General features: G+C 46.7%; 1 protein-coding gene across 4 annotated transcripts in view; it reads left to right on the top strand.

Annotated features, from left to right (window-relative positions):
- Window positions 1-26,390, top strand: part of CEP112 (centrosomal protein 112) — a 185,029-nt gene that overhangs the window by 157,322 nt on the left and 1,317 nt on the right. For 2 of the 4 annotated variants that reach the window (XM_061455255.1, XM_061455253.1), the window contains one exon: window positions 959-1,396. In XM_061455255.1, coding sequence (XP_061311239.1) covers window positions 959-962 — 4 coding nt within the window. In that variant the 3' untranslated portion in view covers window positions 963-1,396. Of the gene's footprint in view, window positions 1-958; window positions 1,397-1,938; window positions 3,092-26,390 lie in introns of those variants that run through there. The other 2 variants (XR_009743709.1, XR_009743708.1) reach the window with 2 other exon arrangements.

Here is a 26,390-nt window from a genome sequence, read left to right as displayed (position 1 = left end):
TTTTTTTCAGCCGTTTACACCCTCCAATATAAATTATGGTGAGTGCTGCAGCAATAAAAAGCCTGGCTGTGCCTTTAGAGTAAGTGATTCACATGGAGAGGTGAGTAAAAGGAAACTTCCTAGGAAAGCCACTCCATCTTTTTTATATTTATAGACTTTGATGAGACTTTCATAGCTCACATAAGGGTTTCTTGCAAAGAAGAGTGTGTGCTTGTAAAACTAGTGTAAGGATTTGTAAGATACTTAAACCTTTGTAAAAATGTTAGCAGTGTGAAAGTTGTCTGAAAGCATTAGTCCTGAACTATTTGTTAATGAGAATTAGCTAAAGCTAATTAGAAACTGAAAATATCAGAGATTCTTGGTAATATGTCCAGCGTAGGTAACTTTGTCAGATAAATCTGAAGCTGCAATGCATCTCTAGACCCTTTCCTTCAGCATCAGCAGCATTACCAAGGGATGCGTTTTGTCTTAAGCTTATTTTGAATCAGTGTCTTCTCAGTCAGGAAAACAGCTGTTTAAAAAGGTGAATAATCATGTAACATTAGAGCAGGTCAGGCCACAATGTCCTGGTGGAGGGGAAGCAGGGATGGAGCCAGCACAGCACACAGCAGCTCCTCTCCCAGTGGGGCTGTTGTGGCGTTTGCTCGGAGACTTGGAGAAACTTTTGTGCTGCTTCTGGTCACGAAAATCACCTTCCTGACCGGATCTTTTCTCCAAGTCTACATTTATATTACATTCTGTGTTACCATTTACTTGACTCTCACTCACTGAAGAACTGCTTTTTGCTGCTTTAACACATATGCATGCCTGTGGCTGCAGATTTGATGCAGCTCCCTGCGTGCTTCTGAACACCCGACAGCAGTGGGGCCACGTGCAGCCCCACTGCTGGACCAAACCCTGTTGTGTTTTTATAGTTAAAATAGTAAGATATAACTAATGAGATTCTCTTGGTTTTCAGGTAGCTGCTGGAGCTGTTGGATTTCTTCAGTTGCCAAATGGACTGCTTTGAATAGGTTTGAAGATTTGGCTCTTGTAAATTCAAATGCAAAGATCAGTGGCTATTTTGTTAGCACGTAAAATGAAGTTCATGAAAACACATTCATTGCTTGTGCCAGCATGTTTTTAGTTGGATCTTCCTTCCATTATTTTTATCATTATCTTATTACAGACGTATGCTTTCAATGTACTGTGTTTGACTCCATGCTGAGCTTGCTTACTGAGCCCTTAGAGTTTCCTTTACTAATAGTTTTGCTATTACTTCCCAGTACCATTCTTTTCACTGTTATACATGAAGAAAATCCCATTTTCTGTTACTATTGTCCCAGATATTTTAACATATTTTGACATTGTTTTGTGTCCATGTGTTTACATAATATTAAAATATTATTATTTTGTACTATTTTGTTTTGACATTATTGTCCTGCTTGGGCATCTCACTCACCTCAGCAGCCACGGTGCCCATGAGGGTTTTTTATGGCTTTGTGAACTGAGGAGATGTTTTTATGCTGTGTTTCAAGGAAAAGGATTGGATCAAGAATAAAAACACCACGAGGACAAATGCAGCCACCATTGCCAGTTATATCTCTGGCTGGGGGTGCATATGCTGGTCATGGGGAAAGCTCTTTGTCATTTACTGATAACACAGTTATGGGCTGTTATTGAAAAAGAGTCATAATTGATTCAGCCTTGGTTCTGCAGGCTCTCTCTTGGGTGATCCTGGTAAATGTAAGCAGGTTTGGTTTGCAGGGATGAGCTTTGAGCAGCAGTGGAAAGCTGAAGGATCCGGACAAGGAATCGTCCTCGTAGCTGGCTCTGCCTCCCAGGCATAGGAAGGCTTCCTTATCTCTTGGCCATCCATACACCAGGGTGTACATTAGTACATTTGTAATGTGTAAATTTAGATATGCCGAATACAAGAATAGCCTTTTTCTTCCCTAGGCACCATCCTGCCGGCACAGTTAATGGTCTGAGTGCTTGTGAGAGGCCAGAAATTCCTGTCTTCCGAGTCCAGCCATGGCCCTGAGACCCAGAGGGTCTCACTGCTGATGGGAACAGGCACCTCTCCTCCCTTGCCCCAGTGGCACAGTGATCCCCACGGGATTCAGAGGGGCCTGGTGTGCCTGCGGCTGGATGTGGCTATCCCGAGTCCCAGCTCTCCAGCTGCGTTCTTATCCCACCTGGCATGGAGATCAATGAGGAGAGGCTTTGGCAGGCTGAGCTCCATCCACCCCTCTGCCTGACAGCACCAGCAGGGAGCTCCTTGCCAAACACAGGCTTCAGCTTTGCTGATTGTCAGCCTGGTCTGAGCCTGGGCAGGTTTTCCACCTTCCTGGAATCAACAAGTGATTCTTCTCATTATAGATAAGGGGTTGTCATGGCTCTGATAAGTGAGGAGGTGCTGTGGCAGGTGCCACAAAGACTCGCCTGGGGCAATGGGGAGTTTTGGTAGGAGGAAATTGTCAGGGTGTATTTAGTTCATTGTGATCAGTAAAATGAAATGGATTTGAGTGGTTGTACAAAGACCATAAGCTTCTTCACGTCACTTTTGTCTATAGTAGTTCTTAAACATGAAACTTATATAGCATTGAAAGTTATATAATGATGAAAAATGAGGAGAATGACAAGACTTTAATTCTCTTATTGCAGATTGCCTCAGTATCCATTCCTTTGACTTTCAACAAAAGCATCAAGGCCAGGTTGGACGGGGCTTGAAGCAACCTGCTCTAGTGGGAGGTGCTCCTGTCCCTGGCAGGGGCTTGGAACTAGATGAGTTTTAAGGTCCCTTCCAACACAAACCATTCAATGGTTCTATGATTCTATTCAGAGATGTGCAGGGCAGTGATGGTTGAGTTCTTTGGGAAGAGCACCAAGAGCTCATGCTAGGATTTACCCAGTGGTTATTGCCTGTGTCCTAATAGACATGGGAACAGTGAAATCTCTCTTCTCATGCATGAAGGAAATGAGGCATTTTTGATTCTGCTGTTCTGCTTGTGTGTTTGCATGATGTCTGGGTCGTTATGGTGCTTTCAAAAGTGGCAAGTTGGGTACATCCATACAGAAAGACACGGACCCTCTTCTAGCTGCTTCAGTTCAGGCCTGAATTTCCTTATGTTTGATGGAATTGGGTTGCTGATGCAGTTTGAGAAAAGTAGATGTGTTGGTCAATCAGTTTTTAAACTGGAAAACTCTCTCCTACATTAAATACAGCATGAGAACCATTTTGAAGGTGCTTGTAAACCTGATAAGAACTTAGACTCAAGGTTGGTTGGAGTTCTCTCATAGTTATTAACACTTATTTGATCATTTTTGTAGCAAGTAGTGTCCAAATGGCAGGATTAGAAATGCTTTTGTACGTATTACCTGCTCTTTATCTCTCTTTTACCCTGCTAGGTAAAGAATTGCCAGTGGCTAGTAGCTGGCTTCCCTGTCCACAAAACAAGCTCTGGTGAAAACATCTTGAGTATGGTTACAGCTTTATTTGTATGTTTTATTTACTTATTTTACTGATTTTACTTTGTTTCACTCTCTGTAAAACCCCGTGAGAAAAAAGGCATCATCATAACGTTTGTCACCGATGCCGAGGGAGGTGACCCTTAGCAAGGTGACACATTATTTTAGTGCCACTCACAGTTCTTGTGTTACACGCAACGAATATGCTCGTTTCTGGTGCACTTGGAAGAAAAGGGATAAAACCTCCCTCCTCCTGCCAGCCCTCTGCTTTCTGCTGCAACAGTGCTTTAATTGTGCTGGTGACAGCAGATACTCCTGGTACTTGCCCAAATCTCTGCTGATGGTGCTTTCAAACCAAGAGATGATTTTGCTGCAGAGGAAGAGATTTTATTGTCACCAGAAGAGAATACTTGCAGTCACTAGAATATCTTGCAGGGTTTTATTGAATTTCCTGAAAACCACCACAGCTTTGATTCTAGCCATGAGAGTCTTGATGGAGAGTGTACATGGGATCTGATTTATTTCCTTTAATTATCTCAATGCACTGCAAGTCCTTCCCAAATCACAGAATGTACTGGAGGCACCACGCTACTAAATTATACTTGGTCTTGTTCTGAGGGTACAAAGGAAAAGGCGTCAGATATTGCATGAAAAAGTTTCAGAACACAAGGTCACTTTAATTCAGACTTTTTTTTCCAAGGAACTATCTTTTCTAAGCTTTGATATTTTGCTCAGAAAGGTCATTTCTTTTAAGCCTTTGTCATTAAAGAAGACTTGTTCTTTAAAGTGTGCTATCAAAGGGTACAGAAATTGCAAGTTACTGAAACTAAAACGCATGATCAATTTTAAGTCTGCCCACTACAGCCCACTTAAAGTTCGATGTGCTCTGGGACTGGTGGCTCCTTTGATGGAGCCAGTGGAAGATGTGCAGTTGGTCAACTCAAACCAAAAAAAGATAATTAAATAACACTTTTCCTCCCTAAATTAGATGTCATTTGGTGTGAAAAAGCATTGAATGGACTGAATAAGCATCTGATCCTGCAAAAATGTGTCGTGTGTGAGAGAAGGACAGGGAGTGCGCTGCGTTTGGGAGCAGCTTGTACCACTTTGCCATAGGAATTACGCAGCTCCCGTTCGTGTTATCTGACATTTGTAATAATGTAAATAAGGCAAGTTCCTGGACAAAATATCACTTATTTACCATTTGCTACCACAAGACGATCTCTCCTTCACTGACAGACAAACGTGGGAAAGAACAGAGTGGAGATGTTGTGTCATGCCCTTGTTTGCAGCCCCTGACCTCTGCTGATGCAGCCTTTATCCCATGAACCTGTATTATGTCAGCACATGTATCTATCACACTTAGTCTCAGCACTTAGGATTGAAAACAAGGATTGAAATACAATGTATTTGTAGAGGGAGCAAAATAAAGGAATACCTTTATCTCAGCTGGGCAGTTGAGTTACAGCACAATACTTCCAACTTCATAACATCTATTCACCAGATTTATACTTCAGGAATCTTGTTCTTTTCCCATTTGAAACCTGGTATCAAAGTTTAATACTGGGCAGATTTGTCCATCATTTCAAAAGAAGGTTGTGGGTCCTAATTCTGTTGGTGTTCTTATTTAAGCTAAACTAATGCTGACGTTCACTTTGTCCAGTTTTGCCCAGAAAGGCCTCAACTATTTATTAAAATTCTACCTAGAATCTATAAGAAATCTGTCTTTCAGAGTGATCCTGAGCTGAAACAGAGGATTCGGTAATACCATCCTTGTCTCTTCACAGAGGATCAATGCTGAGAACTCCTGGAAGGTGCAGGTCATGTTTGATGAGGTTTAGCTGACAATACATGTCTCCTGAGAGGTAGCACCTACCCGGTAAGACTCAATACTGATATAGACCTCCACCATTAGCTGTAGAACAGACTCAGCTGTTAGCATGATTAACTTGAGGAAGTTTGTCTGCAGTGGCTGTGGATTCACTGGTGACTTCCAGAACAAGCATTTTTAGAAGGGAATTCCTCAGAAATGGCAGAAATTCAGAGCCCACCTAAATCTCAGTATGTTTTTACACAGTCAGGCTCTCATTCTGCATCTAAGGGTGGTGGAGAAAGAGACCTAAGAAGGCTAATGACTCCATATGGATTTTATGAACAGTCAGAGCCTGGGTGTTTGTAAGGCTGTGTTTAATTGTGCTCAGGAATAATGTTACATCTTCCGAGACTTATCGACACTTGCTTGTCATCTTCTTGTTTGTTCATCCCTCTTGGATGAGCTCATTGGGTGACTAATTTCAGTATAGATTTGAATCTACAATGAAAACTCTGAATGAAAACTCTGATTTTAATCAGCTCTTCCTCCCCTCTTCCTCATCTTCCCTGGCCTGTAACAGATGGAATGCCACTTGTCCCAGGTTCCTGGTGGAGGAAAGCACAGTAGTCAGTGAAGGGATGGAGAACTGGCACTGGGAGGCAGGAGCTGCATACCATGGCACAGGACTGGTAACACTGGGTATAACATAAAGCCCCTTGGGTATTCAGATACCTGAAACATACTGTAAATTCCAGGCTGGCACTGTATGAAATTCAGATCCTCCATAGTGTGTAGCTGAGTATTGCAGCAAAATGCTTACTGTAGGGTGCTCTGAGCACTAGAAAGGATGAGTTCCCCAAGCACTTTTTATGGAGCCCATGGTGCATTATAGCACCAGGAACCTGTTTAGCGCATGATTTGGCCACTGGGCATCCAGGCCTCATCCAGGTCCAGAGCAAACATTCAACAACTCCATTTACCGTTAATTACTGCTTCTAATAGAGCTGAATATTACAGCTGGAATTGTCAGTGACTTCTGCTGAGGAGCTCATGGTGTGTTGGTTTGTCCCCCTCTTACAGAGCAGTGTGAGCACGCCAGTCAAAGGTGGTTATGGAAACATTTCTGGAAGTCCTCAGAGCAGGTGGTGTGAATTTATCCACACTCATATTGTGTTATTTCAACTCTAAGTGGAAATAACACAAAATCAAGTGGTTTGCACTTGAAATAATTTGAGAAACATCTTCCATTTTTAATGCTGTTTGTGGCAGCATCTGAACAAGTGCAAAACAATAAGGACCTACCAGATTGTAGACAAAAAGCAGGAGGACAAACCAGTCAGTTTCCCTGCAGGGCACATCCCACCTGAAGCTTTGGCCCCACTTCAATGAAGCACATGTGCAAACACTTAACCTTAACCCTGCACTTAACTCCAGGCCTATCCCCATGCCTGGGTGTGCTAATAAACCTTCTGGGGGTTTTGGGCTCACAGCTGGGTTTGATGAGTAGCTTCTGCCTTTAGTGCAGTTTATACCTGAGCTGGTTTATGCTGCCACATGTCTTCCTCAGAGCTAAGGCAGTCCTTCTCTAAGGAGCTGAATTCTGCATATAGAATTATTTAGGTTGGGAAAGATCGTTAAAATTATTGAGTCCAACCACATCTTTACCTTCAGCACTCCATGAGCTTTGCATTCAGCCCTCTGCATCAGCATCTCCAGCTTTGCTGTAGAAAGGATCATGCGAGCATCTTGTCTGCACAGGACAATGGAACATCTTACACTGCAGTAAGTTAATGGGGTTTTATAATGGTAGAGGCAGCATTCTGTGTGGAGTGGGTTTGTGTTTCAGTAGGACATGGTAATGTGTTGGTGGAATCGAGTTATTTTACCTTTCTGATGGATCTAGTAAGGGCTGTAGGCTGTTCCTTCCTATATATCTAGTGGGAGTTGGTATTTTCTCTCCAGGCAATGCTAAACTGTATTGATTTGCTTCATTCTATCTTTGCAGAGGAATTGCCTCTGCAGCATGCATGTGGGGTTTTGGAACTGGTGGCTGTGGTTATATTAAACCTATAGAGCAGCATGGGAGGTGCCTGGGGAAGGAGGGACTGATAGTCCTTTGCCTGCAAGCGCTGTCGTTACAGAAGATGCTGGGGTTTGGCCAGATAGTCACTGTAAGGAAGAGAGTGGGAAATGCTAAGCTTAAGCTGAAAGTGTTTCTAAATTCATGTGACTGCTTAGAAGCTTTCTGATCGATGTGTGCAGCTGTCTGGATCTGCAGACTTTTATTTCTCTTTTTCATATGATGACCATTTCTAAGTAAACTTAGATGTACTCATATGAGTGAAATAGCTTCATGGGTGCTTAGAAACTTGCGTTTAGAGATCTAAAGACCAAAATGGACTTAGGAGTGGCCCAGGGCCACCACTCCTGAAACACCTCCGAATTCATTTTCTGCTTCAAATCCAGTGGGTTTGGCTGAAATAAACCATCTCTACTAGAAAAAGAACTACTTCCCAATACTGTTGAATCCTCTTCTGCATTCTTACCGACTGTGATCAGATCCCTTCTGATTAAATCTTTTTAAGCAGAACAGACCAAGTTCCCTCAATCTCACAATTGCAACAGGTTGTGATTTCCTGGTTTCACTCATCATAATTTTCTCTAAGGTCTCGGGAAAATAATACCCAGTTAATTCAATAGGACATTATTAAATAGACTGAATTTAATTCTGTGATTCTAATTATAACACATTCACTTAAATCTGTCTTTATTGAACATCAGTCTTTTGTCCCATTTGGAATTAAACTTGGGGCATAGGTCAGTAATTGTGTATATTTACCTTTTCTTTTTAATTTGTGATGATTATGTTTTTAATTCTACTTTTTGCTGCTTTCACTCCCTCTTTGCACACTTTACTCGCCTGCAATACTTTTCTGTTGCTATAAAAGCATAATTACATGGTATGCATTGGTTTGGTCTAGCTAAAAATATGTTCAGAGGTTGCAGTTATCAATCATCTTTTATTGACAAAGTTGACTTTTCTTATAATTGTTTCTAAACTGGTGAAAACCAGCTCTGTAAAATGCATCCCATACAAGTACAGGCTCAGATCTACACTGAACGGGCACAAAAGACTGGCTTGGGAGAGCAGCAGAGCAAATACAGCGGAGGAAACGTCTCCCTCACTTGCCTGTGGTGTGATGGCTACTGCCAGTGTTGGGGTGAAGGCTATGGTTAAAGGTGCCTGAAATCACCCTCTTTATTTGTCCTGGGAGTCCCTGGAGGCTCCTGCAGATGTTTGTACCCCTGAGGTCGCAGCCTTTGCCCTTGCTTTGTGGTGAGGAGCCCTTCCAGGGTGTGTTGTTTACTGGGCAGGCAGGTTAAAGCCTTTCCCCTTCTCAGTGTTCGTTTGAAGTTGTGTTTTCAAAACAGCTCTGGGGTTTGATGCTTGCCTTGATTTGAATGCCCTAAGGGCTCTTTGATTGAGGCTCTTCACAACCTGATGTTCTCCAAGAAACCCAAACACCCTCAGTAATTAACGATGTGCAATTATGGATGCTTTTATTTGTACCTTGACCTGGGATACAGGGCTGTATTTATTCTGTTGGAAGACTGGAGGAGATTGGGCTTGGGAGTCAGTCTGGATCCTCCTTTGGGATGGGACTTTCGGGGGGCTCAGGCCACAGCTGGCCTTTGGGAAGGGATGGAGCAGGGGCATTGCACCCCAGCCAAGTTCACCTTTTAAATCTGCGGTCACATTTGGTTTTAACCTGTTCTTGCCTATGGAGAGACAAAGGCCACATCCTGGTGGGGTGTCTCTTAGTGTCTGTTATTTGTCCTCCCAAGGCAGGGAGGTATCGGGGTTTACACTGAGCAGCTGTAGCCCCAGAGAACACAGTGATGAGACAGAGCATTGCAGGGAGGACGTGAGGCTGATGTATTTACAGCAACGCTGCTTCCTCGATGTTCCTAAGACACAGATGAAAGTAAAACTGGCAGCCGCTCCCCGCGATGCAAATCGTGCGCAGAGGTAATGCCATGTTCAGCCGTGGTTATGCAAGACGCTGCTGCCAAACCATGTTTTCCTCTGTATGTGGCTTGACAGAACGTTGTGTTTAACCTCAGACTAGATGGGATAAAACACGGTTCTCTGTCAGGACTACAAATTCATGTGCCTGTCTGCACCTATAGTCTCTCTCCCACTCCTAACTGGCTATTGCTATGGTGTAGACAGGTGGAATACTTTCAAGGGAACATAAGAGCCTAAAATCTTGATCTTTTCAATCTGAATTAGGCTCCTAAGTCAAGTGACAGCTTTGAATTTATGCACCTAAACCATTTAAACACTTTAAAAATGCCTTCAGTCCCTAAGGAATGCCCTGCAGTGGCTTGCTTGTCAGCTCAGCCCACATCTGCTCATACCCAGATGTTACCCCAGCTAAAAGCAGGCTCTATTTACTACTGAGTGTTACATACGTGTTCAAAAGATTTCATAGAGCCCTGCATGGGGGTTAATGTGTAACAGGGCTCTAGGCTCAGCATCTGTGAAAGATGTCCAAGGCAAGCCCATCCCCAGTGCAGAGCTTTCCCATATGGAGAAAGAGAATGGGGACCCAGCTCCATCCTCTGCAGTCCATGTATGGAAAAGCTTGAGTGCTGATGGTCTATAGCTCCCCAATATAATGGTGTAATAATGAACAACAGCCTCTGTGGTTACATGGCACCTTCTATCCGAGGGGCTCGCACTGCTTTACAAGCCTGCTTCCCTCAGACTTGCGATGCTGGGTCCAAGAGCCCCATCTTGATAGATGATCTCCTCGGGGAGGATTTGTGGCAGGGAAGATTTGTTGCTCAGGCTTTGACGTGTCTGTTTGAGAAATCGGATCCGTGCTTCCACTGGGTGCCAAGAGGCAGGAGCTGCTGAGAGGGCTGCAGTAGATCTTGCACTGCATGGGCCAAGGCTTGAGCAACCCTTTGTCGGCATCTCTTTATTGTCAACTCTAAATCTGGCCCTGCTCAGCCACTGCAGGAAAGAGCCCATGACAGATAACACCATTTATCTGCTCTGAGCCTGATGAACAACCAGACATTGGCACACGAAGCCAAGCGCGATGTCTTCTCAACACAGCCTTCTCGAGGTGGTTTCATTTCAGGGCTCCTCCAGGACAGCACAGAGCAGCCCCTGGGCATCCTAACAAGCCCCCTAATGAGCTTTGTTTGGGGGCTGCAAGCACAGCTGCTGTGGGGACAGCTGGGAGACGCTCGGAGCTCCTGAGCCCTCTATACGGATGCTCTTGACCTCTGAGGCCTCTGAAACTCCATGTGGCTGCTGAGGACACTGGAAAGGGTCAACCCCCTCTCTGCACCCCCAACAAAAGGAGAGGTTTGGTAGATGCAGCCAGCACCAGGCAGTGAAGAGGTCTTAGAAGGAGATGAGGAGGCAAAGACCTTGATTTTTCAAGGGGCATGGATTTGCAACACAGCAAAACTTGCTTGAAAATACAGGTTGGGAAAAGCCAGCTACCACATCAGCCACCCTCACTGGATACCCAGTAAGTGGGGCCAGACGGGTCGAACGGGGCTTGGATCCAGCCACTGCTGTCCCAGCAAAGGCTCTCGCAGCTCTCCCAGGCAGCACAGGGCAACTTTGAACCCCCTCCCCATCCCCACGGCTTTGTTATCCCTGCTATTGTGGGGCTGGCGGAGCCAATCCCCGCCAGCCCTGATTCAAAGTCCAGGTGCCAACCAACTTGAACTCTCCAGCATCCCCGCCGTGAAGCAATTATTCCCTCAGACACATTCATTGTTCTCATTACACCATAAATTGTGAATGAATTAAACATGCACTTACCACTATGCACCACAGCTGTCAAGGAAAATAACACAAATACGCATGGGGCTGGACCCTGCTCCTCTCCCAGGAAGGTTTGCTGCTTGCAGGGAAGGAGGCAGCAGCCAAACTTGGTGGAGCTGGTATTTTCTTTATGGCGAGACCAAATTGCTGTTCTCAGTTACAGCAGCGCAGTGCAGGGCTATCTCCTTTGGATTTGAGGATCTAATAGTTGTTTTTTTCCTTTTGGCCACATTTATATCAGTGTTGTGCAGAGGGAAAACTGGCCCCTGAGCTTTCAGAGGCCCCAGTTTGCCTGTGTCTTATGGGGCACAAAATCCTGGCATGGGTATAGGAGGACAAATCGGGTATCACTTCGAACACCCTAGCCCACACTGGGGATTTCATTGGATGTGACCGATAGCTCTAAAAGAAAGGTGATTCAGAGTGCCCAGCTTCATCTTGCAGGGCTATATTTGCTATATATATACATGCATGTACTTTCCCAAAGAGAAGGAAGGGTGTTTGTTTCTAATCTCTGCTCCATGTCCATGGAGTTACAGAGCCGGGAACAATCTCCTAGCAGATGAATTCCCTCCTCCAAAGAGGGGACCTGGAACTGGCAGCTACCTTGAGGTACAATGTCGGGATTCACCAGACAGGATTACGGGGGGGCTTTTCTTCCAAGCGCGGGAGCTGGAAGTTTGTCTGCATTTCTCTTCTTGCACCGCATCTCCAAGGAGGTTTTCACTTTCTAAGAAGGATGTTACCCACTGAGCTATTCATAGCAGCTAAATGAGAAAAGGGGTTAATAAAATACATGCTAGAAGAAAGAAAATAAGATTAGAAGGGCTGATGTTTTGGCTGTGAGGCCTTCTGTGGGCTGCGGGGAGAGGAGGAGGGGAAAGGAACAAGATTATTATTTTCTTTTTCTCTAGCTCAAAGAACTTCATGGCCAGAATGGCACCACTAATCCAATTTTCTTTCTAACAAGTATTTTATCAACGCCTCTTTCTTTCCCCCCCTTCTCTTCTCCTTCCCCCAGTTTCTACATTGACATATCATTAGTTGTATTAAAACTAGAGTTTCAGCTCATGGTGTCTGCTCTGCAGAAGCTTTAAGGGCGGCTTGCAGGACCCTGTCATGGTTTAAACCCAGGACAGACCCCCAAGACTCTGCACATCTCCCCCTGCACACGCAGTCATTGCACTTTTGGGCACCTGGTTTTCCCTCACCAACCACAGAGAAGTATCTTTTACAGGCGCTCAGTGCTGTTTGGCAGAGGATCAGATAGCAGCTCCACTGAAAGCAAACAGCCGCCTTTCCGAGGGAGTAAATATTTCGCAATGTGTTACTTCAGTGTTATTTATTATGAACATATTTTCCCTTTTATCCGGGGATTTGCCAACTCTTTGGAGTCACAAAACCTCACCGCGGCCTCGCGAAGGGCAGCTGCACCTCTCCTCCCCTCTGCCATGTGAAGGGGGACCCAGTGAGGTTTTACTCAGCCCCAGCTCCCCTCTGGAGAGGAGGGTGTTTGGCAGGAGCCTGAGATCACCCCCTGCTCTTTTAAAGGCAAGGGACACCTGAGATAGATTCATGGAATGGTTTGGGTTAAAGGCACCTTAAAGCTCCTCCAGCTCCAACCCCTGCCATGGGCAGGGACCCCTTCCATAGAGCAGCTTGCTCCAAGCCCCTGTGTCCAACCTGGCCTTGAACACTGCCAGGGATGGGGCAGCCACAGCTTCTCTGGGCACCCTGTGCCAGCGCCTCAGCACCCTCCCAGGGAAGAGCTTCTGCCTAATATTCCATACAGATGGAGATTTGTTTTTCACAGTGGGTCACGCATCAGAGTGAGGAGAAGTTGCAATAGGACCAGTCTGCCCCAGTACATACATGGTGTGATGGCTGAGGGGGCCTTTTGTGACAATAGAGGAAAGAATAAATCATGAGGAAGGGAGTTGCTCTCTCTTGGTATCTGTCTTCTCTCATGGACAAAAAGGGAGGTGTGATGGGGCTGTGAAGGAGAGAGGTCCTGAGGCTCCTCGGAATACCTGGTGGCACTGTTGGTGGCACTGTTTTGTCCCTTTGTCAAGGATTAAGGAAGCTGGTCCTCTCCCTGCAAGGTCTGCCTGGGTCAGGGGCAGGACCTGAGATAGGACTTGTCCCCCAAAGCAGTTCTTGGGGTGCAGGCACCGGTGCAGCTTTTGCCCAGGTCAATCACAGCCCCCCTGGGCTGTGATCTTCTGTGTGGTATTTGACTCTGTTCCTTGATATAATGAGCTTGGGGGGGGGGGGAATTAACTAGTAGTCATAGTGCAAGAGGGTACATCACTGCAGCCAGCCCTATCCTATGGGATGGGGCTCAGCCTTCCATGGCATGAGCCTGTGCTCCCTACAACACAGCCGCTGGCATCTCCAGCAGCAAAGAATGCTCCCAAGAGGCAGGCTGTGCCCTGACCGTCTCCGGGCAGGCTGACTAACAGTGTTACTACAGGAGCACAGCAAGAACTTGAAAGTGTTCCTTTCTTCCTTCATTACCTCCCTTTGCCTGCGTATCCAGGTGCTGATAATTGGCCAAACATCAGAGCAGTTGGAGCAGGAGCGAGTGGCTCAGCCACCCTTTGGGATTTCTGCTTTGGCAGGAATCGGCCAGGACAAGGTTCCCTTTGGTCCTCCTGGGTTTGTGCATGTGGGGCGCTGGAGGTGGAGGAGCAATGGCCCACAGTGGCTTGGTGTATGAGGAGCCATCTCGGGGTGTTCCCATTTGTTTCTAAGCCTTCTTGGCACTTTTCTTCATTAGAAAATTAGGCTGTGTTGGAACATGACTTTGCCTCAGCATATTAATTACTGGATGATGAAGATAGGTCAGCAGTTAAGCATAGACAGGCATGGTCATGCCCAATGTAACATCAGGTGCTGGGAGTTAATCCTGTGATTCTAATCGAATTCACTGAGGACCAGATGGTGTGATTCCAACCAATTGACTTTTTTTCAGTCAAATCTGGATTTTGGTGGGAAATCTGGTTTTCTACAAACAGAGGAGTTTCTAATTCATGTTTTTTTTTTTTTTTTCCCCTCCATGAAAAGCTGAAATTCTGACCAATTTTAGCCAAAACCCAGAATGCAAATCAGAAATGCAGCAGTGATTCATAGTGGTTGCCATCCATAGGGATGCCTTGTGCTGCCATTTCCCAGCCACTCGTGTGCTCCTCTGCTCCCCCACGTACTCCTCATCTGAGCACAAAGCCCAGCCTTTTGTGGGAAATGCATCTAAGTCTATGCAACAGCACAGAGTGTGAGACAAACCACAGCTCCCATTTGTATTGTAGTTAAAAAGCTGCTCTTTGGTTGCAGTATAGAGTTTATCAGGATTATTTTATTTTTCTTTTTAAGTCAGCATAATTTTCTTTAGAAATCTCTTCCTGCCCATCCTTTTTCAACTGATTTGATGCACAAAGACCAGCAGGATCCCACTTAACTAGCAAATAACCATCTAGTCCAGGCTGCAGCAGCACAAGCATCCTCCTGGGTGCCTCAGCATCCAGCCGTTCCCTTCCTGTCCCTGCAAGCCTCAGCATCCCACATCTCGCTGCACTGCTTTTGGAGGTTTCCTTATCCCCAACATGGCATTTGATGTCCCTGGCTGGTGGCACCTCTTTCACCAGGCCTTCTGGTGTGGTCCCATGGTGCCAGCCCGCTCCATGGCCACCCCTTGCAGAGCAAGGCTCCCGCGGGCGTGCTCCTTTGCATGGTGCAGAGCCTGTCATTAGCGTTTCTCAATCAACGCCTTCTTGTTAGTGACTGGGGCCAGTGGGAGCTTTAGGTGAAGGTGGAGCCAAGCCAGGAACAGATCCTCTCCTGAAAAGTTATAATGAAAGCAATAATGGTTGGGTCCTTGAGCAATGCCCGCCTATGACAATCGTTGTCTGGAGGCTACCTTAATTACGAAACAGTGTTCTCAGCCTCAGGCTTCACGGTCTCGGTGCCTTTATTCTCTCTTGAGCAATATTTTATTGCTATTGTCCTCAACCTATTTCATATGAAGTCCAGAGTATCTGAAAGTTATATGCACTATATGTTTGTTTTCTATTCTATTTGCACAAATTTCTTGTATTGTGTTTTGGGTTTTTTTTTTTTCAGTATCTGAAAGCCTAAAGCTGGGATTATCTAAAGGATTATAAGAGAATTAGGCACCCAAAGCCAATTGATTTTTCACTGTGAATTAGCCAAGTGCATTTGGAGGGCTGGAGACTTTAGTCTGCGCTCATGGTTTCAGGTCCACCTTGTACCTTGTTGGTAAAGAGACCTCAGCATCACTTATACGGTGCCAAAGCAGGAGCGGTCAGTAAGAAACTGCAGGTACAAGGAGGTGGATGTGGCCTTGAGACTTTAAAGTGCCTTTGAAAAACCTCCTTCTGACTCCCTTAGGCTCTTTTGAAAACGCCACTCCGAGTTACCATCAATTTTGATAATTAAGCACTGATTTAATTTTAGAGTAACAATAATTGTCAACATTTTCCAGCCCAAGCACCTTAAATTAGACACGCAGATCCAAACGTTGGCACCGCATCAAAGCGGCGCGCAGTGATTTTCGGAGATGCTGAGCACACGCGGCTCTCGCTTGGCGGTGGTGGAGGTTGTGCTCAGGACTTCAGAAAGCCCAGGCCGTTTGGACTTGATCCCCTGCCAAGCTCGGCGTGCTCAACATGCATTTCAACACCTCGCTTTAGGCACCTCGGATTAGAAAAGAAATAATAATAAAAAAGAAATTGGCCAGCAGTATTACAGCAATTTTTCCCCTGACAGAGTGAAAGTGGAGGGAGGTTGGATGCTTTGCATGGCGGTAGCGCTGGGACACACGCTGGAGTCCTCGTAGGGTGTGATGAGGGATGTCGCCAGCATCCTCGCTGACAGGGAATGGGTAAGACCAAGACAGGTCATTCTTTAGCCCCTTTCTCTGGGCCTGCCTTCCTTCAAGCGGGGACTCCTGTGTCCCATGGTTGAGGTGGGTTTTGGGACCTTCTGTGTGGTCCTTCAGAGATCATAGAACCACAGACTGGTTTGGACTGAAGGGACCTTAAAGCTCATCCAATTCCAACCCCCTGCCATGGGCAGGGACACCTTCCATTAGAGCAGGTTGCTCAAATGCTGATGCATCCTATGTGGGCTGGGGGGAAATTGCACATCTGGTGCCAACGCTTGGCACAGGGACCCCTTGCTTTGGGATGGGGGGCATTGCAGGGGACACATCTGGCTCCCTGCTGGGCTCGGCAGGGTGAGGTGCCATGGCAGACATCAAAGCCATGATTAAGCCAATACTTTAATCGTATCTCCTCATTACTCGTCCTGCGCCTTTGATGAGGGCTTCACCTCTTGGTGCTCTCCCCACGCCCAGCCCCACCCTGAATTAGTGCTTTTGCTTTATTTTTAGCAGCGATTTGGAAATTGCTGGGGCTCCTTTTTTCTTTCTTTTGTTCCCCCCTTTTTCCCCTCTTTCTTTCCTTTGTTTTTTATCATTTTCCTTTTGCTTGTTGGGGTGTTTTTGAGGCTCGTGTCAGAGCTCCTTGTCCCTCCAAACCCCCAGCCAGCCGTTAAGGGAACATTCGCACCTATTTTCCCTGCCTTGTCTCCCCTTTATTCTTATGAAGCTCTCATTGATTATTGCCCTTAAATTCCTCAGTCCGGTCATAGATAAAAGGATAACCACTTCAAAGCAAAGTGTTAAGAGTTTAACCTCGAGCTAAAAGAGTGGACAACAAGGTAATTGAGGGTAATAACTGATCACAGACCTACTTTCAAAGGCACATGCAAGCCTCACTTTCAGATGGCTTTAATTTTATTAACATTTTGTAGCAGCTCTAGATGCTTTTGAATCATTACAAACTTCAAAGCTTGAGGTAACACTCCAAATGGAGAACCTGACACCAGGTTTTTTGTTCAGACCCACATCATATTGATAGTCTCTGTTGCAGGCATGTAACATCTCTTCTCAAACTATAAAAAACCTAGATGAAAAAAATATTGCCAATAGAGAAGATCAAAGCCTGAACCTCCCTTTGAATGATCCCAAAGATGTCAAAACAGAAAACAACATGGGGAAAAAAAATAATGTATCTATATTATTCCAAGTATCTTTATCCATATTTAAACTTGTCTGCAGAAGTGGATGAGCATGGATAATTCCCCCTGAGTTTTATGAAGCTATTTGGCTAATCATCTATTTCTTTTGGGGTGTTTGGAGCTGGCCCTTTTGCTCTCTGTGCATGAGGTATTTAGACCCAAGAATGTGGGAGCAGCACCTAAAGGAGCAGCCCTGACTCATCCGGGAGCGGCGCCATGTGAGGTCAACATGAAAAATACATTTAGACCCTGAACACGCATGGACTGAAATCAGGATTATAGGAACACCCAGAGCCCTCCCATCTCCAACCCCTGGCAGTTGTAAGAGAACAGTCACCTGTAGCTGTCGAGCTGTTTCACAGGTCAGTGGGTGTCATCCCCTTGTGTCAGCGGGCTGTGCCCATGGTCACCCCGATGGGTTTGCCATGGGGCTCCTTATGGCTTCCAGTGCAACCCTTCCTGGGGCTGCACGGTGAATCAGCCCCAGGAATTGACCCAGGGTATAAATAGCCTCTTTCTTTGTCTATTTTTTGTGCAGGGGAGGGTTATTTTTAACTGGGTGAGTTCCTTGAGCTAATTCCATGAAGCATTCACAGTGAAGGGGTGGCCCAAGGAAACAGGCTGTCCCTGCTACCAAAACACACATCCCAGTGCCCCCTCTGCAGAGGGGTTGCTGCCACTTGAGGCTGCTATCAAGGCTCCATGGGCCTCCAAGTAGTCGGGGAGACCATCCCAGCTGCTTCAGCCTCTGTAAAGTCATAAAAGGAAGAAAAAAAATCACTCATTGGGGTTTATTTCTTACTGGTTTATGGTGGTATGCAGCAGGTTTATATCGGTGACATCCTTTCCTCCTGCGTAATAGCAGAAAGAAGTGTGGGGCCGGTTATTTTTCAGTGCACTCCAGGACAAAGGGCTGAGTTTGAGTCCAGGGTATTATAAAGTCTCTCTGCTGCTGAGTGGGCTTGTTCCAGTTGTCTCCCTTGCTCCAAACTCTCTGGCTTGGGAATGCAAAGCCAAACCATCAGAGGCCCTGAAGCACGGTGGCTTTATTACAACTGTTGAAGGCAAGGGCTCAGTGTTGATTAACCCCAGGTATCTGACCCACAGGTTTTTGTCATTTGCCTTGCAGCCACGCATGGCAGATCAGCATTTCCAGTGTTGGTGTCAGGTGTATCACATAAGAGTCTATTATCTGTGTTCTCTTCAAGAGCAGATGTCAGTGAGTATAAGCTTGTGGAAACTGCATACTTTTAACTGTGTTACTTCAGCTTTAGCCTGCACTGATATTACATTCTCTATGGACTGAAATCAATTAGTATAAGCTGTTCTCTCCGTTTGCATGCTAGGTATGTGGCTGTGTAATGAAAGGACAATGGTATGTTGGTTATATCAATGGAATTTATGTTATTGTCTAAAGTTATGGCTAGAATAATGAGCAGTTATTTCAGCACTTCTGTTGTGCTTTTAATGAGTCTATTATCAGTTGCACAGACGGGGCGGGTAAATGGGACCCAGCACTAAACATCTGTTCCAAATGCCCAAGGCAAGCCCTGACCTGCAGATCTGGATCTGCACAAATGTGCTCAGAAACTGCTGTTTCTGGTGCCACTTTGTGTCTGCTGCTGCCCATGCTGTGCTATCCTGGTGATGGGCATCTCGCTGAGCATCCTCCCTGCCTGGTGGGAGTGTGGAGCAGCAGATGCCCTGTTTTCTTGGGAGATGACTATCATTCCTGACTCACTACAGTGGGAGACGTGGGATTGTGGCCATGTTCTCATTTAATTTAACCAACAAGGTATGGGAACAGGGATCATAGTCAGTTCCACTGATAGAAGCCCTATTCCATAATGCCATTTCCAAGCGAAACCCTTCATGCATGACTAAGATGATAGGAATGCTCTCGGTGTGCAGAGGAGGAAAAAAGCAGCTTATTGGAGCCACGTTGGGAAGAGAGGGAGGAGGCCTTCATCTGAGGACTCAGTGAGCAATGTGGGGATGAGGCTTTCTCCATGCAAAGTCTCCTTTCTCCAGGCTGTATTTCACACCTGCAAACACAGGTATCCTTAAATACATAAACATATATAGATATATATATATATATAATTTCTTTTACATTCTCAGTACTGGCCCAGTTTATGAGGCAGAGGAGGCAGAGTGGGGCATCACCTGGGCCTGACAGCACCACAAGGGGCTGGAGCCTCATACCCTTCACCATTCCCCTTGATACTGAGAATTGAATGGACAGGCAGAAACAAACCAAAACAGGTATAATTTAAGGGTACTCAGCTGTTGACAGTGCACCTAAAAATAACTGTGCATAAAGGGTTTGGGTTTTTTTTATCTCTGGATGTGAAAAGTTTTATTTGACTTTAAGATCCAAAAGTTTTCCACTAGTCAGGAAAGCCTTTTCCACTCATAAGTGTTGTCTCTCCTCCTGCTTTTTCCATTATCATCATCTTGCAGAGCTGTGCGGATCGGGATACTCAGGGTCCTGCTCTATGTGTGGGATGCCCAGTAGCAGGGCAGGGGTCAGATGCACTGTGCCAGCCGAGCAAGCACCCTGCTGCATAGGGAAGGGTTAAATTCCATGCTTGCAGCTGCAAAGCCCAATTTCTTTATTTCCTGTTAATGACATTATTGCCTACATAAAGCCATTGAAACATGTTTCTTTCATTTGTTTAATTTCAAATTCTGAGCACACTAGCTGGAAACTATGTTTAATAGTTAAACTCAAAACATTTGGGTTTCCTTTCCTCGCTGAGATTTGCAGTGAGTACACTTCATACTTAGTTGGGTTTTTAAGTAACCATTTTTACACAGCTATAGAAGCCAGCCAGAAAACAAAAGGGATTATATTGCAGAGTCAAATCACATCAGTTCAGGCTAGTAACACATCATATATTTCACTTCCTCCGCTCTTGTGCCAAGATACCATCAGGCCCAACTCGTTACCAAGCTGGCCGTGTTCTCTTCCAGGAGCGTCCAGCCTCTGCAGCAGCGGAGCCAGCACACCCTGCCTGCTCTGTGCACGCACAAAAAGGACTTCCCTGAGCAGGCCATGGAAAAAAAGGTCCCGTTTCCATGAAAAAGCAGGATGGAATCTGGCCTTGCTCGCACTGATGCTCCCATCACCGCCCCTGCGTCCTCCTGCTGAACCTCACGTGCCAGGTTCTTGCTGCTAAACACCCTCTGGGCAAGGGTGAAGGGGGAGCGCAGGGTAGGCAGGATGAGTGCATGTGTAGATGGATCTGAAGCATCTCAAAGTTAAAAGGAAGTCCTTAAATCTGAACCCATTCAGCAGATAAAGATCCAAGCTGCCAGAGACATGTTATCTGTTGATGATTTTAGTGAACTGCCATAACCTCTGCAAGGAGCAGGGGGGGTTGGCCTTCTCAGAGTGATGGACACCTACAAGCAGTTGCGTCGTTTGACTTCTTGCATGGTGGAGCGTCTAATAGTCACTTTATAAGCACTCATGGGATTAGTGGATGAGAACCCCAATGAAAACTGGGCATTAAACCACTTAAGAGTCAGATTCTCCTTGGCACGTGTATACTGTGCACAAAGCAAGCTCAGAATCAATATTATCCCTAGCAGAAGCAGTGAGCAGAGATGGAGCAAGGAGGAGTGTGAACCTGAATGGGACTCTCTTAGGAGTTATCACTTGGTCCTGACAAGAGGACCACGCTCAGTGCTTCTGCCATAGCATCATGCATGTGTCCCCCGCAGCCACAGCAGTGTTCAATTTTCCATCCAAAAAATCCATATTTGACTAAAAAAAAATCAGTAGCACTTAAGTGTTACTTTCAAGGGTGCAATCTGGGCTCTGTGTTGCCAGTGAAGAGCTCAGCTGCTCGGACTAGAGAGTATACAGCATAGCTGCATATTCTGGCTGTCGTGCATGCGCCCCTTACTCCCATCCCAGTGTCTTGTAGACTTGGTTTCTTACTGGTTGCTTAAACAAGAAGCCAGCAGACAGGGCAATGTCTCCTTCATGCATCATGAGGAAGGGGTTGTGGAAGAAATAAGCCATAGGAAGTTGGTCATAAATACCCTCATCTGCTTCTTTTGCCCCCACCCTCTTTTCAGTCCCTGTTGGGTGCAGGTGAAGGAAGCCGTTCAGAAATGTTAACAGATAGCAAAGTGCTCATGTGAGTTTTATCAGCCCTCATCGAACAGTTAATGCTGATACGGTGCCCCTTTTAAGTCTCAAAAATCTGGCCAAGCGTGTGCAGATAGCAGGGAGTACGCTGAACAAAACATCAAGGCAAAAAAGTCTGTAGGGGGGAATGGAAATGTTAAAAGGATTAGAGGAAGAGAAAATGGATCGGACTTATCTGGCAATACTGGGGAACAAAAGTATGTCGGTTTATGAAATGAACTTCAAATCCCATAAAACTAATTGTGTGTTTTCTGGTTCTGATTTTTGAGTATCTCTGGCAGTGCTTTTTCTTCTTCCCCTCCACTGCAAAAGCATGTCTGCATGTGGATAATACTCCGTGCTTGTATACAGAGAGGTTACACAGCCGATCGGGTTTGTAGCTCTTAAACTAATGATGTTAAACTAGTTTATATTAAGAAGAAGAAGCAGCAAACTTCAAAGGTTCACATGTGGGTTGCAAACCTCTCATGTCTTCTGTATACAAGGGCCTTCCTCTTATTTTGATGACGACTGTTCCCAGCACTCCTGTTGAAATCCTTGCCAGCCTTTGATCTTGTTATCAACATGACCACCAGTGTGAGCACCGCCGCTCGCTGTGTGTGACAGAGCAGGGGAGGGCACCCCCCAGCTAACACCGCTTTGGGGTTCAGGTCCTACTGCTGAGTGGGTCCTCCTCGGGACGTGCCTATCCCTGAGGAATCTTCTGGCCAGATAATGATCTAGGCCCTGAGACCTCAGCCCACCACGGCTTTGCATTTCAAGGTGGGAAGAGAAAAGAGCGCTGCTCGCCCTCCTCTTGCTTGGCCAGGGAAAGGGAAGCAAAAGAATGGAGCAGGGAGAGGCTGGAGAGGTTTGGGGGCTGGTGAGAGGTGTGCATAGAGAGAAGGGAGCTCAGCGTGCTCGTTTCATCTTTCCTTCATATTTTCCATCCATGTCCTTGTGTTTTATGGTAGATTTTGAGGTGCATCACTAAAATCAGTGTCAGGCAGCAGCAGCAGACTCTGGCCTGAGCAGGGGCTGCCCAGGGTTTGGTGGCATCTCTTGGCTTCATCACCACTGTGGTATTGTTCATCATGAAGGTGCTTCCCTGGTCTTTGTCTCCCTGTGCATAGTGAAGGACACCAGCTTTGATCTCTGGTATAGGACTTGTAGTTCATGAACAGCACAAGCTGCTGTTGAGGCATGACTGTTATTTGCTGAGGCTGTTAGATCTGATTGTGCTCCTTGTGCTGCTGTCATCTCCTCAGGGCCACATATAGGGCTGAACAGAACAGCCCTGGTGTGGTCCTTAGAGCCTTAACTGGTGTTTGACCCAGTTTTCTGCAAGACAGCAACAACCTGGAGACATCTCTTCTGGTGCAAGACACCAGCAAAATACCTGCCCTGTGGGCAGAGGAGGCAGTGATGGAGCCAGGTCTGTTGTGTACAGTTAGGATGAGATGGGGTGTTGCATTATGAGCCCAATGAGTGTGCACTGGCACATCTGTCACCGAGAGCGATGCTCTTGGCCTGGCACTTGACTCCTTAATAGCTTCCATGGATTTTTCTGTCCTATTTTTTTACTATCTGCTCTAAAAACCAACAGCAAAACCCATTTCTTTTATTGTGCACCTTCACTGCAAACTGTCTCTTTTCATCTAAAATTATTCCTTTTTGATGCCACAATCTGACTTCAAGCTTCTTTGTGCTGCCTGTGAACGTGATGCAGAGCAGCAGCAGCAAGGAGATGCTCTTGGCCTTTGCAGTGGCATGGTGAGGCCACACAGCTGGGTGACAGCACTTTGTACAGCTTTTTGCAGTCATTTTCTCACCCATTTACTGGTATTTTCATCTAAAATGCAGAAGGGCCAGGAAACAAAACATAAATAGTTAATTTTCCTTCTGTTCAGCTTGGGAATTCAGATTCAAGTTTAGACTGGAAAATCAGAAGGAAATTCAAAGATCCTCTGCTTTCTTGATGACTGCAGCCGCTACCTGAACACAGAGATTCCCTGTAGATCTACGAACAAGGACTTCCAGAAACTGATAAAGATGAAGAAAGCTCTGGAAGACCTTCTTGTCCCTGCCACCGCCTGCCTACTTCATCGGAATGCTTTCAAATCTCAGGCACTACGTGACTCTTCCCTGTTGGCAGGAAGAGAAAATAGACTCCCTGACTGGACACACAGAAGATGAACAGGGCTACTGTGGCTTTGGGAGGACAAGCTGCTCCATGGGCACTTCCACACAAAGCCATGTCCCCAGGGGCTTGCCCTCCTCTCATTTCATTCCCAAATTATCCCTTTCTGGTGATGGTCATGAAGAGGATGGTGCATTAGACAGGTCTGTGGGAGGGCTGCTCCTCTGCACGTCTGATCCCAAATAATGCAGTAAATTAAGTACTGGGATGAGACTTAATGCATGTATTTAATACAAGTACTTCTTGCATGGTGCATTCCCAGGGCATCAGTGCAGGGCAGTGTTATTTATTGCACAACTTGGAGAAAACTAGTTGGTTAAATGACATTTTTATGAAATAGAATGAATGACACTTAATGAGATTTACTTCCAAAGTGGAGAAGTCCAAGGTTTTCAGCCTCCATTATAATGGCTTTGCTTTCCGTGCTGTAGTAGTGAATGGGACTCAACTTTCTATGCCATTATTGTTTCAAAGCGCCTTCAAGATGTAAGAGGCAGGAGGTGATCCACCAGCTTCTGGTGGCTGGAGGTGTTCTCACTGTCACCATCACAAGGGGTCCAGGGAACCCTGGCCATGCATTTTCCCAGGGAAGGATCATTTCATATGGCTCTGGCATAGTGGCATGTCGATACTTGGCATCATCATCAGCAAATATATTAGTAATGCTAATAGTACCTAACTGCTTGTTGTGCTTCAAAATGGCTTTTACTGCTCTGCTCGTGGGGTTGGCAGCACGTTTGCTCTCCATGCCCAATGGTAGCCATTCCCAGGCCTGAAAAATGTGTAATTGGGCAGCAACAACAGATTGACCCACGTTATTTCGTATGATTAGCCCAGGCTGTCCAGCCCAGGCACCCAGTAATATGTGTGGCTGCCTTCTCACTGCTGTGCATGGTGCTCAGATGGATTCATCCATCCCGGCGCTGATGAAATCGCAGCTTCAAAGGCTGCCACATCCAGGGCCACTGCGACATGCGGTGTTTTGCTGTCATCTTGGTGGAGACAGTGGTTTGAGTAGGGCCTGAGGAGAGGAAGAAGTGGGGAGCTCTTCATCGCAGGGCAAAGCTGAGCACTGTGTTTAGTGATGTTGCAAACCAGTTGCTTTTCCAATGGCTTGGGTAGGAAGAGAAAAGGATGGGTTTATGGCTGTCGCTGTGGTTTTGGTGCTCCTGTTCAGGATCAGGTTGAGCCCCTGGGACCCTAATTGGGGTTCCCCTGATGTACTGGTTGCAGGGGTCCCTTTAGGCTTTACAGTGGGGTCCCCCCTCATTGTGGAGACACAGGAGGGTGCCAGGAAGGAGGGAGCTGATGGGGATGAAGTGCAGTGGTGGGAGCAGGCTCTGTCTCAGCTCCATTTCTTGGGTCTGGAGGTGTTTTGGGGTTGGCATGGGCAGCTCTGACTCGGTGCTGTGGGGACAGGGCAATGTGTGTGCCCCCGCAGGGTGTGTGCATGGGGAATAGGGATTTTTCCTAGGAAAAGGGGGATCATGGGGTGCTGAGCCCAACTGCAGGCCTGGGTGCAGGGAGACATGGGTTTCCTTAGGTGTGGTGGTGCTGCCCACAGTGGTCCCTGCCCAGGGGCTTGAGGAGCAGGGATTGGCACATGGGGTCTTCTGCTTTCATACAGAAGTGCTTTCAAGAGTGGGGCTTGATCCCAAAGTCTTTACTCAGGGATATATGAGAAAAAAATCCATTTGGGGCCTCTACAGCAGGCTGGACATTAATAATGGTAATCATGGTAAGAATAAGCAGGGTTTGGAAAGCTCACCCTTACCCCTGCTGTAGCATTACCCTCCATCCTGCCCTGCAGCCCTGCACATGAGGCTGGGCTCTGGGAAGAAGGGAATGGAGCTGCAGGGCTGGGATGGGCACTGGGGAGGCGGAGCAGGGCATTGCCGGGGCCACAGTGGGCTCCACCAACCAGCAGGGAACCTCTGAGCCTTGTGTCCAGCCTCGGAGCAGGATGGGGAGGAGGGCAGGAGCCTCCTTGGATCTGGTGGACAGGTTTGGGGGCCAACCCCTAATTAAAACCTTTTGTGCGAAGTTAAAACCCCTCCATTCCGTGTCTGTTAAATATTAAACAGATGGAGGGGAGATGTGAGCACAACTGCAGATGGAGATGTGCCGGTTCTATGGCAATCACGTATTGTTCAATTAGCGCAAAAACCATGGGTTATTCATTAAGAATTAATGATAACCGCGGACCCGCCCCGTTTGCTCTCTCCGATCAGAACTTTTCGCTAAGTTTTCACGCCTGGCCCTGTCCTCCGTCCCCGCAGCCCTAAGGTTGGCCGGGGGCCGAGGCAGCGCGGTGCGGCCGCGGTGCGCGGAAGGGCGCGGATCGGCGCGGAAGGGTGCGCCTGTCCCTTTAAGGCGTGGGGGGGGCGGCGGAGCGGCGGCTGCCGATCGCTTCCCTTTGATAAGGTCCTGGCAACTCCGTAACCGCTCCGGGATGGCGAGAAAAGGGGGCAAAACGCCCCAAAAAATAAACCAAAGGCTGGAAAATATAGTTGTTTTCCTCACGAATAATGACACCCCCCCCCCCCTTCACCTCCCGCGGTAGCGCTTCCCCCCCGTGCACACCTCGCACTGAGGATAGCCGGGGCGGCATCCCCGGGCCAGGCGGTGTGTTTGGGGGGTTTGTTCCACCTCGCGCCTCTCCTTCTTCATTTCTTTCTTATCTTTATTTTTTCGGGCCTGTTTTAACTCTTTTTGTGTGCGTGCGAGCGGCGCGGAGCAGCGCTACCGCCCTTACAGGACCGCTCCGCCGGCCTCCGCTTTGATGCGGGGAGAGCCCGGGGGGGGGCGGAGGGAGGAGGAGGGTGGAGGGAGG

This window comes from Pezoporus flaviventris, unplaced genomic scaffold, assembly GCF_033815535.1.
Source record: "Pezoporus flaviventris isolate CSIRO_AGI_PZ_B2104156 unplaced genomic scaffold, CSIRO_AGI_Pfla_v1 ptg000020l, whole genome shotgun sequence".
Lineage (NCBI taxonomy): Eukaryota > Metazoa > Chordata > Aves > Psittaciformes > Psittacidae > Pezoporus > Pezoporus flaviventris.
Note: the sequence above shows the minus strand (reverse complement) of the source record. Positions and strands in the feature narration are given on the sequence as shown.